Here is a 20,245-nt window from a genome sequence, read left to right as displayed (position 1 = left end):
GTGCCCATCCAAAGACGAATATTGTGTTATTTGTCTGTTTCCTACAGAATAAACTGTCAAAGGTGGTTCCTGGTCTCATCCTTGCCTACCAAGTGGTATCCGTTACATAAGCTCACAACGCATCGCAATGCAACACGTTGTGAGCTTGTAGATCGGCTATAATCACTACTTTTTAAAAAACATAATTTTTAAGATAAAACTTACTATGCCATAGTATATTATTTATTTTAATTATTGTTATCATGTCGTATATTTAAAGGTAGGGTAAGTGATATTTTTGGGTTAAAACAAAAAGTATTTTGTTAAAAGGTTAAAATACTATATTCTGATAGTAATCATTACTATAGAGTGTTTTTTCAGTAACAGGAGTCTCCCTGTCTCTCCAGCTCTTTAATAAACAGAAAATACATTTTTTGGTAGGTGTCAAAATCTCAGCCAATCAGGAGAAAGTACCCATTTTTAAGCTTAATTTGTATAGTGTTCCAGTTCCAATTTTGTCTGCTCATTTCTTAGTGTCATCACTTCCAATTTCACTTGTTTAATCTGTATCCTGATTGAGTTCTCTGTCCTGGTTGGATCAAATTGGAAATGAAACTGAAACAAAAATGCATTTTCTGTTTAATAAAGAGGTGGAGAGACAAGCAGACTCCTTTTACTGAAGAAACACTCATAGCAATGAGTACTATCAGAATATAGAGCTATTTAACACTTATTTTAACCAAAGCAAATCACTTACCCTACCTTTAACTATATTGAAGAAAGTTATAACTTAGCATTTCAACTTTTAATAACTCCCCCATTCTCTCTCTCTCTCCCTCTCTCTCTCTCTCTCTCTCTCTCTCTCTCTCTCTCTCTCTCTCTCTCTCGCTCTCTCTCACACAGAGCTGCTCCAGTCGTCTCCAGGTGATGACTTCACAGCGGAGTCTGGCACCTGACTGCCCATCCCCCCCAGGCCTGGAGCAGAGTGTTTGCTGTCATCCTGTACGCCGAGTTCCTGAAAGAGCTGGCGGCCATCGCCCAGGAGCACAGCGTAGTGCCGGACCACTCATCGCTTCAACCCCAAATTTCACTGTTCTGGGGGAAACGTTCACCAGAAATAGCTGATGTCCAAGCTCATGACGCGTCAAAATGTGACGCGTTGTGAGCTTGGAGATCAGCTATTTCTGACAAAGAGATTTGGTGTAGTACAGTGCAGTTGCTGTACAGTTCAGATCCGTTTCACTGTGTATATCGAGGGTTTAAGTGGTTAACCTGGTATTCTCCTGATGTAATCACTGACAGGTTGGATCTGTCAGTGCCAGCAGTACCAGAGGTCCTGGTAGGATATAACGCCAGCAGTAGCCTACATGAGGTCCTGGTAGGACATAGAACCAGCAGTAGGCTACTAGAGGTACTGTGTCAAAGAAACATTGCCAGGATGGATAAACTAGCTGTCTTGGGAATTGAAAAAGATAGTAGACCCGTAGGAGCCAGATTGCTCAGATAGAGCAATCTGGAGCAATTACTGCCGCGGAGACATCACATTTCTCTTTTGGGCCTACAGTCCCAAAAGAGAAATTTGATGTCTCCGCGGGGGGAGGAATGATATAATAAAAGACTGTCTTGCTAATAAAGCGTCATGTCTCTCATTTTCTACAATGTATTTGATATTACCTTTATATTATTTAATAAATTATGCATTTCATCCTCTATATATTGTCCAGCAACCTTTATGATAAAGGTGAAAAACGATAGTAAACCCGTAGGAGCCAGATTGCTCAGATGCCAAGGATCTTGTATTGGGATTCAATCCCATGACCTTGTGGTCTGAAGTCAAGAGCTCTTCCAACAGAGCTAACCAAGCACACTGACCTTCGTACATTGGCATTACATGAACGTGATGGGTCATTCCACCAAATTAATTAAAGCCATTTGGCTCATGCACTTTACAAGTGGGCTTATTGTCAGCAACAGCCAAGAACACAGGAGTCTATCCCTATTACAGCACTAGACCCCAGGGAGACAGACACATGCTGATTTGCCATTTCCAGGATTTGATTTCCAGGATTTGAGTCTTGAGTCCCAAGACTCAAGACCCAAAAGAGTCTTGAGTCGAACGCATTAGATCCAAGTAGACATCAAATTTCTCTTTTGGGCCTGAAGTCCCAAGACTCAAAGGCCCAAAAGAGAAATTTGATGTCTACTTGGATCTAATGCGTTCGCAGGAGTAATTGGTTCGACTCAAGACTCTATTGGGTCTTGAGTCGAACCAATTACTTAATATTTTGGACACAGCTGGTTTCTGCCCGACAGCACAGATATACAGTACTACTGTCAGGACTTGACTGTGACAAACATATTTCCCTGTGTGATTATGAATATGTAGGGGAAGAAAACTGATTATTTGTATTGATAATTTATCATTTGTATATAAACGCAATGAGATTATTCTAATGATGCTTAATCTCTAAATATATTATTTTGTGACAGTGTGAATACCAGAATGGTACATTTTTGTATTTAACTGAATAAATTGTTCAGTTTGATTACAAATCATATTTATAGCCTTTTACAGTTTCCATACTGTTAGCTGATACATAAAGATGTTCCCTTAATTGTGTCTTGTGTCTCTTTGTGATTACAGTTGGTTGATGACCAATTATTGTATTTAGTCATGTTTAATTCTTGGTTATTACTCCATCAATTGTTCTGTTTTTGTTGCTTAATCATTTTAAATAACGCTCACCTTATTTTAACTGAAGCGTTTGTTGTTCCCCTCAGATTGTTGTGTTGACATCCGTCACATCTTAAATAAACAGCTTTTAAAAATAAGTTTCGTGTATGTGTATTTGGGGTATGTTTGTTTGAGTGTTTAACCCTCTTTTTGGACAGACTGACTAAAAAGACTAAAAACTAATGTTTGGACGCCATCTAGTGTCCATCAGCAGACACTACATCTGTCTGAGGATATGGGTGTAAAATGTATTTCAGATCTCCCGGTGGAAAAGTGACGCATGTGCTTACTCTCTATTGATTTTATCCCACTGTTAGGGTTGTTTTATATATATTTGTTTAAGACTTACAGTAGGCTGCCATGTCCCACTGGAATACAGTGACTGATATGAATTAATAATATACTGGGACCATACGTAAAAATAATGAAGAATACCTTGTGATGTCAGTGACATTTGATATTACCTTTATATTATTTAATAAATTATGCATTTCATCCTCTATATATTGTCCAGCAACCTTTATGATAAAGGTGAAAAACGATAGTAAACCCGTAGGAGCCAGATTGCTCAGATGCCAAGGATCTTGTATTGGGATTCAATCCCATGACCTTGTGGTCTGAAGTCAAGAGCTCTTCCAACAGAGCTAACCAAGCACACTGACCTTCGTACATTGGCATTACATGAACGTGATGGGTCATTCCACCAAATTAATTAAAGCCATTTGGCTCATGCACTTTACAAGTGGGCTTATTGTCAGCAACAGCCAAGAACACAGGAGTCTATCCCTATTACAGCACTAGACCCCAGGGAGACAGACACATGCTGATTTGCCATTTCCAGGATTTGATTTCCAGGATTTGAGTCTTGAGTCCCAAGACTCAAGACCCAAAAGAGTCTTGAGTCGAACGCATTAGATCCAAGTAGACATCAAATTTCTCTTTTGGGCCTGAAGTCCCAAGACTCAAAGGCCCAAAAGAGAAATTTGATGTCTACTTGGATCTAATGCGTTCGCAGGAGTAATTGGTTCGACTCAAGACTCTATTGGGTCTTGAGTCGAACCAATTACTTAATATTTTGGACACAGCTGGTTTCTGCCCGACAGCACAGATATACAGTACTACTGTCAGGACTTGACTGTGACAAACATATTTCCCTGTGTGATTATGAATATGTAGGGGAAGAAAACTGATTATTTGTATTGATAATTTATCATTTGTATATAAACGCAATGAGATTATTCTAATGATGCTTAATCTCTAAATATATTATTTTGTGACAGTGTGAATACCAGAATGGTACATTTTTGTATTTAACTGAATAAATTGTTCAGTTTGATTACAAATCATATTTATAGCCTTATACAGTTTCCATACTGTTAGCTGATACATAAAGATGTTCCCTTAATTGTGTCTTGTGTCTCTTTGTGATTACAGTTGGTTGATGACCAATTATTGTATTTAGTCATGTTTAATTCTTGGTTATTACTCCATCAATTGTTCTGTTTTTGTTGCTTAATCATTTTAAATAACGCTCACCTTATTTTAACTGAAGCGTTTGTTGTTCCCCTCAGATTGTTGTGTTGACATCCGTCACATCTTAAATAAACAGCTTTTAAAAATAAGTTTCGTGTATGTGTATTTGGGGTATGTTTGTTTGAGTGTTTAACCCTCTTTTTGGACAGACTGACTAAAAAGACTAAAAACTAATGTTTGGACGCCATCTAGTGTCCATCAGCAGACACTACATCTGTCTGAGGATATGGGTGTAAAATGTATTTCAGATCTCCCGGTGGAAAAGTGACGCATGTGCTTACTCTCTATTGATTTTATCCCACTGTTAGGGTTGTTTTATATATATTTGTTTAAGACTTACAGTAGGCTGCCATGTCCCACTGGAATACAGTGACTGATATGAATTAATAATATACTGGGACCATACGTAAAAATAATGAAGAATACCTTGTGATGTCAGTGACATTTTATTACAAATGAAAATAAAAATAAGAAACAGTGAAGTAACAATACGTTTTCGTATAGCAGCAATTTTGCATGTACAATATAAATATAAATATATTGTCTGTCGGGCGGAAACCTCATTATGGCCAAAACTGTAGGGGTGTTTTTTTGGGACGAGCGTTCCGCAATGGTAGATAAGCAAACTGAGAAACAGGCTAACGACTAGCCTCAGTTAACAGGCTGAACCCGCTGAAGCTGCGTAATGCTACAGTCAAAGATGCTATCAGAAACGGGAGTTTACCTCCCGTTTCTGCGTGACGTTGGTGGACACGCCTTTTTAGGAGACCGGAAGCAAGTTGGAGTCCACCTACGTCACGCACTCCCGTTTCTGATAGCATCTTTGACTGTAGCATTACGCAGCTTCAGCACGTGCAGCATGTTAATTCAGGCTAGTCGTTAGCCTGATTCTGAGTTTGCTTATCGACTGTTACGGAACGCTCGTCCCAAAAACACACCCCTTACCGCTGCGGGTAACGGCGACCCCCGGGGACGCCCGTGGACGGTACTGCAGATATATATAGATAGACGGATTCCATGTAATCTCAACATTGCATGCATGGCGCATTTAATAGCATTGTTTCATCTTGATTGATTGATGTACTACTTTATTTAGTAAGACATGAGACCAAGGAAGTACATATTCACAATACAAGGTCTATTAAACTGGAAGGCTCATAAAGCACTAAGCTTGTTTAACAATTAGATCCCCGCACATAAAACATGATTGTATATTACATTCCCATATTCTGGAGTGTGTGACAGGTCAAAAGATGAAAATCCACAGCAAACACCTCTACCCCTGACAGAATGACTGGATCTACTAGATATACCCTCTGATGATCAGGGAAAGGGTTCATTATGACACGACTGAGATTTAGGTTTTTTAAAAAACATCTGTTAGAAAACGTTTACTCTGGCTGAGTCTGAACCCAGATTTACACCCAGATTTACACTTTCATTGAAAGGAAACGGAGATATGTTTCGTAATGTCATAAAAATTCATACCCTTTTTGTCATTTATAAATTCCTTAGTTTCAGATGATCAAAACTATAGCAGTTTTGGTGTTAAATCAAGTAGGCTACATTGTTCTCACTTTGGACTGGACATTAAAAAATATGTCTTAAGTTTTCAACTATAGTTCCTCAAACAGTGCTGTATTATGACCACAGATCCTCTATGATTAACTGAATTAAGTTTAAGAAAATACCACTTTGCACTCATGGCATGCAGCATAGTAGAAAGTAGAAGGTTTAGGGTTCAAACCTCCTGAAGAACATTTTCCCTGTCCACATCTAAATTCAATATGGTGGGTTAAGTATGACGTTCCCAATTGTACTCTCCATGCCAGCGTGGCTTAAAAGATAAATACGTGGTTCATAAACCCAGGGTTCCTGGTTCAAAGCTCACTCAAAACAACTCAAACAACAACTAAACAAAAACCGAAAGGGTAAAACAACTAAAATGCAACTGTGGTCAATACAAACTGGTGATGAAAAAAACCCACTAAACAATAAAAAAAAACACTAAACAATACAAAAAATACCTCAATCAAATTAATGTGAAAAAACAGCGTTCATAAAATCACAAAACAAAAACAAAAAAAACTTTGCATAATATGTACATTTCTTAAGCTCCTCCCCCTGGGGGTGGGCTCCCTCCATGCTCCTCCCTCTCCTACTGGATTCTTAAGCTCCTCCCCCTGGAGGTGGGCTCCCTCCATGCTCCTCCCTCTCCTACCGGAGCTAAAAGAGGGCGTGAGGAGGGAGGCGGGCTTCATCCATGCTTCTCGCCTTAAAAAGACCGAAAATTGAGATCTTCCCTGACCAAGATTCAAACCCACAACCTTCCGCTTGTGAAGCCTATGCTTTTCTCTTGCACCACCATGCCTTTCACATTAATTAGGATTTCGAGGTTATATTTAAAGTTAAAGCAAGAGGTGACAGGTCAAAAGACGAAAATCTACAGCAAACACCTCTACCCCTGACAGAATGACTGAATCTACTAGATACACCCTCTGATGATCAGGGAAAGGGTTCATTATGACACAAGTTCACACAACTGAGATTTAGGTTGTTTAAAATCATCTGTTAGAAAACGTTTACTCTGAGTCTGAACCCAGATTTACACCTTCATTGAAAGCAAACAGAGAGATGCTTCGTAATGTCATAGAAATTCATACCCTTTTTGTCATTTATAAATTCCTTAGTTTCAGATGATCAAAACTATAGCAGTTTTGGTGTTAAATCAAGTAGGCTACATTGTTCTCACTTTAGACTGGACATTAAAAAATATGTCTGTAAAGTGTTCAACTATAGTTCCTCAGACAGTGCTGTATTATGACCACAGATCCTCTTTGATTAGCTGAATTAAGTTTAAGAAAATACCACTTTGCACTCATGGCATGCAGCATACGTAAATTGAATCCAACCACTTAAATGTAATGTATTTATTGCAACAACCAACCAAGAGTGTTGCAAACGGCTGAGTTTGTAACAAAAGGAGGAAACACACAAACAAAGAACGTTTAAATGATTTTATTAAAACTAACTTCACCCCATATGGGTAACCGGTGTCCCTCAGGGCTCAATACTAGTGTATTTTCTGTTTTGTGTTATTGTGGGGAAAGCTTTGGCTGAAAATAACCGATCGACAAGCTCACGTGTCGTAGCGAGCTTGTCGATCGGCTATTTTCTGCTAAAGCTATCCCCACAATACGGATACTGGGGTGGTTAACAGTGCTTAAAGGGAAAGACCATTTGGTAGACGTTTGGGTTGTGTAGTTGCCATGATGCATCTCCAAAGGTGGGCAAGAAATCTAAAATAATTGCTCCATTGATAATTCAAAATATGCTCATTGAATTACATTGTATGCTGAAACAGCTCTCAAAGTCACTTTTAGCACAAACGAACGCAAATAGAGTTGATTTAGACAATATAAAATATCACCAAACCCAGTACCGTTTGTTTTTTTTATTAAAAAGAAAACCCGGACTGGATCCGCAGACCAGGATTCGGATCTTCAGTTGACATATTTTTTTTTTTTTTCAAACAGTACTGGGTTTGGTGATGTTCTATTTTGACTGAATCGCTTTGTGTTCGTTTATGTGCTAAAAGCGTGACTTTGAGAGCTGTTTTACCATACAATGTAGGCATATTTTGAATGATCAATTTCTATTCAATGGCGCAATTTAGATTTCTTGTTCACCTTTGGAGTTACATCATGTCAAGGTAGCTACACAACCCAAACCTCTACCAAAGTGGTCTTGTCCTTTAACAACCAAAAATCCAAAAGGCTGGAATGCTCCCAGTGAGCTTCATGGTGAGAGAGAGGACAAGAGTGTAGTCCAGCCACCTATTTTATAGAGGACAATCCAGGTGGGCCAGATCTCCACTGATGACACACTCCGCCCTCCAATCACACATGGTTAGTAACCATGACAACCACATCAGTTACCCTGACAACCCCCAGGGTTGTCACAAGAATTAAATATAAAAATAGATAGCTGTGCTGTGAACAATTTAGGCTGACAAGAACAAAGTATATTTTTTAACGACAGGACTGTATGGCATTTTGTTTATACTAAAGCTTTGTATGGCTTCATTTTTTATGACACAGTACGAGTTTAGTATGACTTTTCTCATATACTATTGTGTCAATGTAGGAACTGAATTAACTGAATTAATAACAAAACTCCTTTTTGCATCAACTCCTCCAAGGAACAGGCCATATGATGTAGTTGGCAGGGCTTTATTGAAGAAAAGGTGACATTAAAAACAAACAATTAGACAAATAATCATACATTAATGATGATAATGAAGTGCACATTAGCATTCACACTGATTTACATTTCAACCTTAAAGTCACATCAGACAATGAGCATGAAGCTGTCACTTTCACAAACTGTAATAAAAGTTATCCTTGCCTGGGCTTACCTCTGTGCTGGAGGCTGACGACAGGGGAACAGCTGGGGCCCGTTTCACGAAACCTGGATTAGGGATAAACCGGGTTTAATCGGTTTCACGAAAGCTGAGTTAGCTCGGCAGATTAATTTAGCCAGTAAACCTGGATATGTTTATCTATGATCCGGTTTCACGAAAGAAAATTGAAGCAATCCTGCCTTAGTTACCATGGCAATTTAGCTGTGAAGTTAGCCTGGTCCGGACCAGGCTAACAGCCAAGCTTTATTAATCCAGTGCCTTGTTCTTCAAGTTTTATGAAATAGCTAGTCCAATGACTCCAATCGTAACCAATGAGTTTTCCACACTTATTCAATTTTTATGCGAAAATCGAAATCTACAAGCCCGATTTTTTTTGTCTTATGGCGGCCGGGGGTCCCCGGCCCCCCGGGGACCCCCGGATCCCCGTGTACCCCGTTGACCCCCGGCCCCCTGTGTACCTCCGGCCCCCCGGCCCCCCATGGAGCGGGTACTCCCGGGCCCCCCCGGCCGCCAAAAGGCAAGCTTTTCACTTGTAGGTCTTCGATTTTAAAAATTAGAAATTAGAAAGTGTTTATAATTATAATTCCAACATTCACTTAAACTCCTTATGTTTAAGCCTAACTGAATTATATATTTATGTATTTGTATATAAATTAATTACATATTTTTGGACAACTTGTGCATTTAATTTGTCGGCAATACTTTGCCACGCTTTCTCCCTGGATCCATTTATTGATTTTACTTCCTCGTATGATTCCGGGGAGACATCAAATTTCTCTTTTGGGTTTTGAGTCTTGGGACTCAAGAACCAAAAGAGAAATTTGATGTCTCCCCGGGAGCCGAGACCCACGCCTCAAGACTCTTGAGCTAAAAAGTTTGTGAACCACTGCCATTTAGAACAGTGGTTTTCAACCTTTTTCATGCCAAGGAGCCCTAAATTGATATACATTTGGCCACGGACCCCCATCTGAAAATGTTTTGTGCCAGGGACCCCCAGAAGCAAAGATTTGAGCTAAAAATGTTCGCTTTAAAAATGTATATATATTTCAAAGATATGCACACATTTTCAAGATTTTTCCAAAATAGCAGATCTACAAGCTCGTAGATCTGCTATTTTCAAATAGCCAAAGCTAAGTGGTTAAAAATGATTGTGACGCTATCAGTGGCGTAGTGACCCGCTGTAGAGGCAGGAACTAAAATCTCACCTCCCCTAGAAAATGAAGTAAAAGACTGACTGAAAAACAGGCAGTGAAAAAAATCCAAACAGAATAGTGGCCGTCGGACTATTAGCTCGCCTCCTCGTCCGTTCATGCGGGCAGGCAGCTAATGACCACCGTATCCATTCAGCAGAGCGACCCTCGCCTATATAGTGATGCAAATGTTTGCCTTTGTCTTCATGGGGTACCAGGAGTGCCAGGGGTGGGGGTCTGGGCCACCACCTGTACTCACCTGGCATAAAAGGGTCTCTGAGAGCAGCTTGAGCCATTCATTACTAAACTACAACATGAAGAGACTACCGCTGAAGAATTGATTGATTGATTATACTTGCATATTGTTTTTATTAACGTTATTCAGTTTTGTAGTCAGTATGTGTAGTGTTGTTGTTAACTTGTTTCCCCCGAGATTTTTCCCCGAGTACCCCCCTCGCCTGAGGGATCTCGCCTGCCCTAAATGCAATTCCTGGGAACGCCACTGTTCCATGAGTCTTTCCAGTCTGAGAAGAACGCCGCTCTGGGGCCTGGCTCCATGATTGGTCAAGTTCAAACAGGAGAGTTGGCAGGTATGGCTTCCGTGTTATCTACTATGGTGCTTCCCTGTCATCTATTGTGCTTCCTAGTTATCTTCGAAAGCTTCGAAAGAACTATGGCATGAGGCTGAATGCACAATCCTACACAGAGCTGCCTCTACGCCTGTACTTCAGACACCAGGATACTGACCAGGATAGACACCATCTGACACTGACACCAGTATCTCAATTACTTTTACAAAACCTCATCCCACCTCCTTCCTGTATCATTAGTTCTGGTATTAGGTAGAAGCCGCAATCCATACGTTTTATATACGTATGGATATATATCTCTCCTGGCAGAGAGAGGCAATTGAAGTTACAATGGCCTAACTACAATAAAGACGCTTTTCTCCCCCCTTCTTTTTATGTATAGGTAATTAGGTATGCATTGTCTAATCTGTCTTCCTTCTTGGTGAAGTTATCGAGTGTGTGTCAATTCATAGACTGTTGGGTACTGTTATTTTTTTTATCATATTTTTTGTAAAAAAATACAAATAAAATACTACATACTCTGCCACACAGATTGGTTCAAATATCCTTTTATTCATTTAAGTCCCAGATTTCAGCTTTAAACAATCTTAGGCACAAGCAAATGTCAGGCACCTGCCTGTTCTATTACAAAATGGCTTCATGTTCTTTGTTTAGCCTTGCTAATGAAGTTTTAACAGTACAATTAGGTATAGAAAAACATTTTGCATACATAAAATGGAAAATATTTCCATAATAGAACATTCTGGGATGCATACAGGAATCATTCACTGTCCTGGGACATTCATTTGACCTCTAATTTCACTTTGATATTCATTGCTGAAAGCTCAGCTACAAAGTAGCGGAAGACATAAGGCACAGACACAGTGTCGATAGAGTCGCTTTTTCCACAAAGGCGGCAGACAGTCTTGCGGTGGCACGTGGCCGACCACGAGGGTGGCGGCTTCTCTAGCAGAGGAGAGAGCAGGCTGCCACAGTCCACACACACCTGGGCCACCGAACGATCCGAACAGTTGAAGAGTCGGTCATGAAGCAGGAACGATGTGCCGTGAGCCAGCAACGCATCTCGCTCCATCTCCCCAAAGCGGATGCCTCCCTGGATGTTCCTCCCTCCCACTGGCTGGTTGGTCACTCTGTCTCGAGCTCCTGTGGTCCTCACCTGGAACTTATCGGAGACCATGTGACGCAGCCGCTGGTAATAGACGACACCGATGAAGATGTCCGCCTCCAGCTCCAGGCCACTCAGGCCGCTGTAGAGCCGCTCTGTGCCATAAAAATTGTAGCCCGCTGCCTGCAGCATGGTGCCAAAATGTTCCAGCGCAACGCTGTCTTCTGAGAAGGTGAAGGGTGTGGCATCATGGCTCAGGCCATGAAGGGCAGCGGACTTTCCAGCCATACTCTCAATCAGCATTCCAATGGTCATGCGGGAGGGGAACCCGTGAGGGTTGAACAGGATGTCAGGGGTCATGCCACTCTCTGTGAAGGGCATATCCTCAGCGGGCCACAAGCGGCTCAAAATGCCCTTTTGACCGTGGCGGCTGGCAAACTTGTCACCGATGGTGGGGTTGCGTGGCACACGAACGGTAATGCAGACGCGCTTGAAACGGCCGGAGCCTGCGTCATTGCTGCAGATCTTTATGTTGTCAACGACACATGTCTCTTGGTTCCTAAAAGCAAGACAGGGGGGAATGTGTAATTTGTTGTCTTTTGTTCCAATATGAGACATCCACCATTTGAAAGTGAAAGTAAATGAAAAATGATGGTACTATTCAGAAAGATAAGTCTTTGGTCCAAAAATAACACACATTCCTTTATATGTTAGAGATTTAAAATAATTAATTTAAGGTTACAATTAACACCCCTAAAAGTAAATATTTCTGCCCCAAAAGGACATGATTTCAAAACAATATTAGTTAAAAGGAACACTTAACACTTCATCCAACCTTGTCTTCATAAATCAGTCCTCACAAATGCTCACTATAGGAATAGTACCATTTTAAGCTACTCGCTCTGTCTCAGATGCAGGCTGTGGATGGCTCATATAATTGCCATTGGTGGGGATTTCAAACTAATGGAAATGACAGAGGTTCTCTTCCTGGAATGTTGGCAAAACAGTAGGCATAGCCAGTGTGCTCATTTTCCTGGACAAGCTCGAAATCTAGTTAGAAATACACCCTGATGATGTCATTGGTAGAGTAGAGGGTAAATGTTCAAGCCATTCACAGCCTGGCTCTGAGACACAGCGTGTGTATACAGAAATGGTACAATTATTTAGAAAGCATAAGTGTGGACCGATATATGGAGATAATAATTGGGAAGAAATTAACAAAACAGATGCAATAAATAGACAGGCAATTCAGCACTTTAACTTACTTATAGAGGATGACATGGCTGTGGCCAGTATTGGTGTTGATGTAACTGTAGAAGGGGTCTCCATACTTTATCACAGCCCCGATCGGGGGTAATCCATCAGCATCCAGTTTGCCATTCACCTTAGCATCATCCGGTTTCGCACCAAACTCGACGCTCTCATCTCCTTTCACCTTGTCAGCCAGGTCCACCAACTCCGTTTTATAGACAGAGCCATGGGCAAAACCCCTCTCCCACGATGACTTGTTCACAATCTAACCAAATAAGATATCGTTAACAAAGTCCCTTCCATCCAAAACACTTAACCATCTTCAACCTAGTTGTGTAATATCTCACCATAGCGTCCTCCATGTCGTAGCCAGTGTAAGAGATGACAGCCACAATGGCATTGGTTCCAATTGGGTAATTGTCCATATCGTAGTGGTCGTACATGGAAGGCCTGACCAGAGGGCTCTGGGGCGTCTGAAGGCGGTAGAGTTTGTTATCCGAGCGATCCTGGAACGAGTGGAGGGGGAAGCCCATGGTCTGCTTACCTGCAAACAAAGAGGTGCGTGTGTGTGTGTGTGTGTGTGTGTGTGTGTGTGTGTGTGTGTGTGTGTTAGGAAGACAGGTAATAGGCCTTCAATGTCAATCATTCATAACCTGATTGTCTGGGGGATTACCTTTTCCGGAGCCTACTGCTCTTGGTCTAGTTGTTTTAAAAAGAAAACGTAACCTTACCCATCTGACACTGGTACATGTTCCTGGGACTCTGGTTGTGGTCCGAGTAAGGGATGAAGCTGGCCACCACGCTCAGCATGCTGTGGGGAAACAGCTCCTGATGTGTGCTCACTCCAGGTTCAATCTCATCTTCCATGATGGCAACATTCATGTAAAGCTGTATTGCAGAGTTACCACATCAGCATCCACCATGCAATACAAAAACAATAATAAGATCAGCCTGATGTGGGTTTTGGGAAGCGGTTTCATGCACCTTAGTAGTTAGTACTACCTCCGTACCTGTTCATAAACGCCAATCAACTCTTCTTTGCCAAGGGCTAGGTTGCGAACAGGCCGCACCATTCGGCAAGGTGTTGTGAAGAGGTACAGGGCAGGATACAGGCTGGCCTTTCCCGTTTTGGGAACTAGCACTATCTCAGTCCAAGGAGGAATCTTCTTCTCTTTCAACACCTACAGCAGAGTGGTACATAAATAAGAAACATGCATACAATCTTTCCATTACACGCTGGCGGTCATTAAGGCTTTGTTCAGACTGCAGGCAAATCTGATTTGTTTCTCAAATACTATCATTAAGGCTGACTGCCCACACTGTTATTTGCAAGTGATCAGATCGGATTTGTGCATTCAGACATAGGCGTGATATATAGGCATGATCTACAAGCTCACAACGTGTCGAGAGAGGCGACACATTATGAGCTTGTAGATCAGCTATTTTCGGCGTGTCCAGACTGAGATGTATCTTTAGAAATCAGATTTGAATCGCGTTTAAAACAACCTAGCAATGTGGTTCAAATCCGATTCACAAAAATGTATTTCCAGAATGAGTGTTTTTTAAGCGTTCAGATGTTTTGGCCTATCGGTTTTATCAAGTCTGATTTGGGCTGCTAGTCTGAACATAGCCATAAAGGCCAGTTCACACCGCCAGTGCAACGCAGTATAGACGCGTGTGAAGTGCCACCCATAGCACCAACTGGAGAACGCACAGAAATTATTTTCTAGAAACAGAACAGTGGGCGTATCAGAACACCAGGCGGGACGTCAACACGCGGCGTGCACATTCACCGCCAACAGTGTGGTGTAGGTACACAGACAATAATGGGGAGGTCTGTTTTGATGCGTGCCATTCGCAGCCAGTGCATAATAGCCTTAAGACTAATTATAAATACCATCATAAAACACACATGGTGACTTGCTATACCTTGAATGTGCGTAGTGACTCAACCAGGATGGGAGCTAATTCAGTCTCAATCCAGCCCACCACAGCTCCATCCAGGACCACGGGGTAGCAGTCAGAATAGGATTGAGTGGGAGAACCATCCACAGGCGTCACACCTTGGTCACAAGAGTGAGACAGACACGTTACCGGCTAATTTAATATCTTTAATTTAATCTTTAAAAAGGTGCAGTGAGTGATTTTCTTTTGTTTGTTTTTTGTTCAAATAAGTCTTAGATAACTGTATTCGACTTTTCAGCTCTTTAATGAACAGAAAATACATTTTCAGGTGGGGCTGCCAATTTAAAACACAAACAGGAAGAAAAAACTCTGCACTTCCTGTAGCAGGCAAAAGACACTCACCCAGGGAGCAGAGCAGGGCTGGCAAGGTGGTGGTGGGCCAGGCCTGAGACACAATCTCACAACTGGCAGTCATGTGGTTCATTAGGCCACAAGGCTCTCCGTCCGGGGTGTGGACGGGACACAGGAAGCCCCAGGATTCAGGCAGCAGTTTACGCACCGTGGTGGTCCTCATCTTGGCAAAGGCTGCACCTCTGTGCACACAGCGGAAGTGGGAGAGGTAGCGGACAAAGTTGAGCTTGTCGGCAACCACACATAAGCCTGTGTCCTGGAGCATGCCCAGACCTGAGGAAGGATGGACAAGAGTTATAGCAGCGTGATTATCTAAAACAGCATGATTCTATGTTGAACATGGAGACATTCCAATGTCCCAGTATTAGGGAATGTCTACACCAGGAAACATTCCCTAATAGTTATGTATGCAGTTACATTTCTACCAAGAGCCATGAAAAGGTAGCGAGGCATGCGATTGCCTGTTGTACATCATCTTAATTTTCTTCTAGTGGTATGTCTATTAAAAAGAATTGTATGCATTATGAGGCACATTGGTACATGCTGTGATGCTGACAGTAAAGACATGACCTTGGTTTATGATCACTGAACTAAATACACCAGATACAGGTAGATGGTCATACCTGTCTTGGAGCTGAGATTTCCAGTGGCCAGGAGATATTCAAAAGGCTTGGACACCTCTGTGCCCGTGTTGAAAATCTTGAGAAGATTCTCTGAGTTCACTCCTCCGGTCAACTTGTTGGCCCTCTTGTCCATTGAAAGCTTGATAGACACCAACCAGGCAGTCATTCTCTCCTGTTAGCATATCAGAGATGTTAAAAACATAATCGCTAAATATATGCTGTCTTTTCCTGTACATTTTATTATTCAATAAAAATGACATTGTATATTTTGTATATAACAACATTGAGAGCAAAATAGAATACACTCTTTATCGAAGGAAACCCAGCACAGAAATTAGCATTCTGACAACTAGAGATGGGCATTAGAGGCAGTGGTGGCTCAGAATGTAAAGCAACTGTTTGAGGACTGGAGGGTTCCCGGTTTAATCCCCAGCTCCTCCTGTCTTGATGTTTAAGTGTCCTTGAGCAACCTTACTTTACCCCTACCTGCCTCTGCCATTGGTGTGTGAATGGATGAATATAGTTATAGAAATGCATTTTACCATTATATGAGACAACTGCAACAATCAATACATGCCTTCAAGAACATGAGGTAGAACTGGCCAGGAGTGAGCACTTCCTGACACATTAGACTGTCAGGGTTCTCCTCCATGCACTCCTGCTTGGCAAAGGTGAAAAGCTTCCGGGTCATCATACACAGCAGGTAGAATTTCTCCACATCTGACTTGAGGTGGATGCAGATGCACTCACTGAAGAAAACACAACACAGCAATGCATCTAAACCAGACGTTTTCAAAAATGTTGTGACCAAGTCACACCAATGGGCAAGTAAAAATCCCAGGGCACACCTGTATTTATAGCAAAAATAGCCAATCTACCTTGATTCATTATTGTGAACTTGTACATCAGCTGTTTTTGTTAAAAACATTAATAATAATAATTTTGCAGATAATAACAAAATAGGCCTGCCAAAGTGGTTAAATATATTGCCTCTGTACTAGGAAATGAGCACGCACAAAGTACTGATATAGTAAATTAAAAAAACAACAACACACCACTCCGCCTCAGCACACGGTTTGGGAACCACTGATCTAAGCAACGAAGCCCAAGATATGTTTTTGTCAAACTGATGACTTTCGCAGTAGTAGTCCCCACCCAAAAAAGCACCATGCTGAAAGCTTACTCTAGCAGGAAGTTGGCACATTGCTCATGAGTGTACCACTCAGGCAGATTCATCTTGACTCGGAAGCGCTCTCCTAGGTAACTGAGCACATTGCTGCGGGTGGTACAGGCCTGCTCCGTGACAATGCGCAGAATCTCTGACACACAGCTCTTGTAGAAGGAGTTGTCTTCGCGACCTTTGATCAGCTCCTGGTATATCTGGAAGTCTGTTAAGTCCACCAGGGCCTGAATGAAAGAAGCATTGTTAATGGACATAACACACTTTCGGTTTTATCTAAAATAGTTTAGTCACACTTAAATGCTTAAAAACAATAATTTAAAAAAACATCTAAAGCTAGAGGCAGTCTAGTTGCTCAGGAAGTGTGCCCACCACATGCAATAGCTCAGATTTCAGTCCTGCAGTAAACTTAAAGGAACACTTTGCTGTTTTTCATCCATGTGGGTCCTCACTAAAGAATGGTACCATCTCTGTCTACTGTGGATAGCTGCAAAATGTACCTGATGATGACATACATCATTGACATATCTGACTCAATCCTCTATCCTCTAGAGGCACAGGTCAAGGCACTTACCCGATTTTAGTAGTCTAGAACAAGTTAGTGCCTTCTCATACTTTCCGCTGCTTACCCTAAGATTCCTTTCTCTCTACACTTAGGTCTAAATACAAAGCGAAACTGCCTAAAAAACATAATTAAAAATTACACAAAATTACCATAGATATTTTAATTAAATAGGGGTTTTAATTGTGTGCATTTCAAATGGGGATAAGATGACTGCATGTATTAAGCACAAATGGCAAAAATGGCATAGGCCTTACATTGTCTTTAAATGGCACATGCACAGTTCATAAATAAATTCTCCACCTTGATCTAAATTACCTTGAGTGCAAATCCCAGGGGAAGGAAGAAGAGCTCTTTGTGGTATATGAAGTTCAGCATCACTGTCCCGTTTTCCAGGTAATGTAGGTTCATGTTGTTAGCAGTATGCTCCTCCTTCACACATCGCATGGAGATGCCTAAGAACAAAGCAAATCACTTATGTTTGAGAGTCCCCAGAGTTGAGGCACAGAGTTGGAGTGAGACTTAACTCACTGGCACTTTAATTTCTATTAGTTAACCTAGGTTTGTACACAGAAATGCTCATTACTCACAGTATCCTTCCTAGCTGTCCCGACTTACCATATTGAGTGTACCCCTGACCTCTGTTCTTCCATTTCGGTCTTGACATTGCAATAGGATAGTTCCTCCTTGGCATGATCAGCATACGGATAACCTTCTCATTTCCGTTCACAATAAAATAACCACCCATTTCCTATTGTTGTGCCAGGGAAAGTTGAAAATTAAACCAAGTGCATAAAACCGATACAGGTGAGTTACTGTAATTTCTAGTAATGCAGCTCTTACTTCCGCCTCTTCATGGTGTTTAATGAGCTCTTTGGGGGACATGCCATGTAGATTACACAACTTGGACTTCACCATGATGGGTACCTGTCCCAGAGACTGTTTGATGACGCCTCTGGGAACACCATTGACAGACCAGGTGACATCTGCCTGAGGAGAAACAGAACACTAGATATGAAAATACTAATCTATGTTACCATGCCCAAGAAGACTCTCATACACGTATCACTCCTTGAACAGCAATGTGCATGGTAAAAAAGAAGCACACAATTTAGCTAGCAGTTGTTATATAGCACACTACGTCAAGTGTCCAGACACAGTTCCAGATCCAGAGATATACTGGACAATCACTACTTTTAAAACAATCCAAATCATCCATTTAAATTGGGCAGTAATAATGGTAACAGAATTCACAGTTGTATATGAATCTCAAACTAACCACAATTTTCCCTTTGTATGAAGATCTTCTTCCCCTACACTCTGCCGGGAACACCCGCAGCTCCTTGCAGACGCCCCCCTTGACGACCACTGGTTTGTGGATGGTGGCCTCAACGAAAGCAAGGCTGATGCGATCATTTCTGAAAGAGAACTCCAAAGGCGGAATTGCCTGGAAAAGTGATGGCACAACAGATAAGGCAGAGAAAGCTTCAAATAGATGGCTATAAACAGAATACATCAAACTGAGATGATTGTAATGCCGGGTATCTGTTCATGTTATGCGTTAGGTTTCCACCATAGTGGGTTATTGGCTAAGAGGTTGTTCCAGCAGGGAGGGAAAACGGAGTTATGTTATGGGTTGTTACATAATGTGCAGACTCAGAGACACGCCTGTGACTTAAAGAGAAAGACTAGCTACCCCACAACACTACATTAATATAAGAGACATTATGCTGACAGTTGCATGGTATTAAATTAGTTAGTTGATAGAATTTAACGTTACACTTGACTTAAAACGTTTGCGAACGGCACACCTGTCTGTCGCCACATGGTGTCGCCACAGCACCACGCATAAAGCCCTACAGAGTGTGACTTTAATAAATACTCCAATGTACGACGGTACGCGTCGCTTGCTCTGGCATTGCTATAACAGCTGACAAATTAGCCAAACTTAGTTACTTTACACCAGTGGTTCTCAAACTTTTTCATGTTAGGGACCCCCAAATTGACACTTATTAGCCTGCGAACCCCCATTTGAAAAAATATGCCAGGGACCCCCATAAGAGATGATGACATGATTTTTACGGTTCTAGCAGTGATTCTCAACCATTTTAATTTCAAGGACCCAGTTTGACATGCATTAGGCTACGGACGGACCCCCATTCAATGGCATTTCTATCTCTGGGACCCCAATTTGTCTTGTAAAATCAATGTTAATTTAACTCTGAGAGTGTACAAATGGAACCAAATGTGGTTCAATGTGTACACTCTCAGAGTTACAGACCCATAAGGGTCCATTTGTTTTCTAACTATTCATCATTTAGCTAGGGACCCCCTGGAACTCCCTCAAGGACCCCACTTTGAGAACCAGTCCAATGCTTTACACCACTGTTGTTGAGAAGAACAGCAACGCGGCGACCTACCAGCACAGTCCGAGTCAGTCCGTCTGTTACAGCCTGGTCAAATGAGTCAATGTGAGCCCTGGTTAGATCCTGAACAGCGGCCTGCTGCGTCGCGTTTGGGATTCCGTATCCCTTTTTCGCTAATCCTTTGATACTTGGAGCTTTCGGCAAACTACTCCATTTATTAGAAAAGTCCATGTTTCGTAGAGGTACTGAGGTACGGTGCTCATGCACGGTACATGTTTACCACATGTGCATGGTGCTGGAGTGGAGACACAGGAAGTACAACACTCTCTGCCTAGGAAGTGAAAGACACCACTGGGCGCTGGCATTAAAGGGACAGAGTTCAATTCTATGGTT

At 41.7% G+C, this 20,245-nt stretch overlaps 1 protein-coding gene across 1 annotated transcript; it reads right to left on the bottom strand.

Annotated features, from left to right (window-relative positions):
* Positions 1-10,990: 10,990 nt before the first annotated feature.
* On the bottom strand, positions 10,991-20,152 carry polr1b (RNA polymerase I subunit B). Its single transcript, XM_084076327.1, has 15 exons — positions 19,907-20,152; positions 18,766-18,933; positions 18,330-18,476; positions 18,105-18,237; positions 17,805-17,941; positions 16,928-17,151; positions 16,322-16,493; positions 15,745-15,916; positions 15,113-15,394; positions 14,735-14,868; positions 13,816-13,986; positions 13,537-13,693; positions 13,153-13,349; positions 12,820-13,070; positions 10,991-12,113 (listed from the first exon to the last, which is right to left on the bottom strand). Exons 1-15 carry the CDS (start codon positions 20,081-20,083, stop codon positions 11,231-11,233), a joined length of 3,405 nt encoding a protein of 1,134 aa, XP_083932453.1. The 5' UTR covers positions 20,084-20,152; the 3' UTR covers positions 10,991-11,230.
* Between the last annotated feature and the right edge of the window lie 93 nt (positions 20,153-20,245).

This window comes from Gymnoscopelus microlampas (assembly GCF_963454915.1).
Source record: "Gymnoscopelus microlampas genome assembly, chromosome: 13".
NCBI classification, from domain to species: Eukaryota; Metazoa; Chordata; class Actinopteri; order Myctophiformes; family Myctophidae; genus Gymnoscopelus; species Gymnoscopelus microlampas.
The sequence above is the reverse complement of the archived record's forward strand: the minus strand, read 5'-3'. Positions and strand labels throughout refer to the sequence as shown.

Coding starts and splice junctions, on each gene's coding strand:
- polr1b (XM_084076327.1), bottom strand. CDS start 20,083: ATGGACTTTTCTAATAAATGGAGTAGTTTGCCGAAAGCTCCAAGTATC. Junction 17,942..18,104: donor TCAGGGGTACACTCAATATG/GTAAGTCGGGAC, acceptor CTTTGTTCTTAG/GCATCTCCATGCGATGTGTG. Junction 13,350..13,536: donor CATGTACCAGTGTCAGATGG/GTAAGGTTACGT, acceptor CTTTGTTTGCAG/GTAAGCAGACCATGGGCTTC.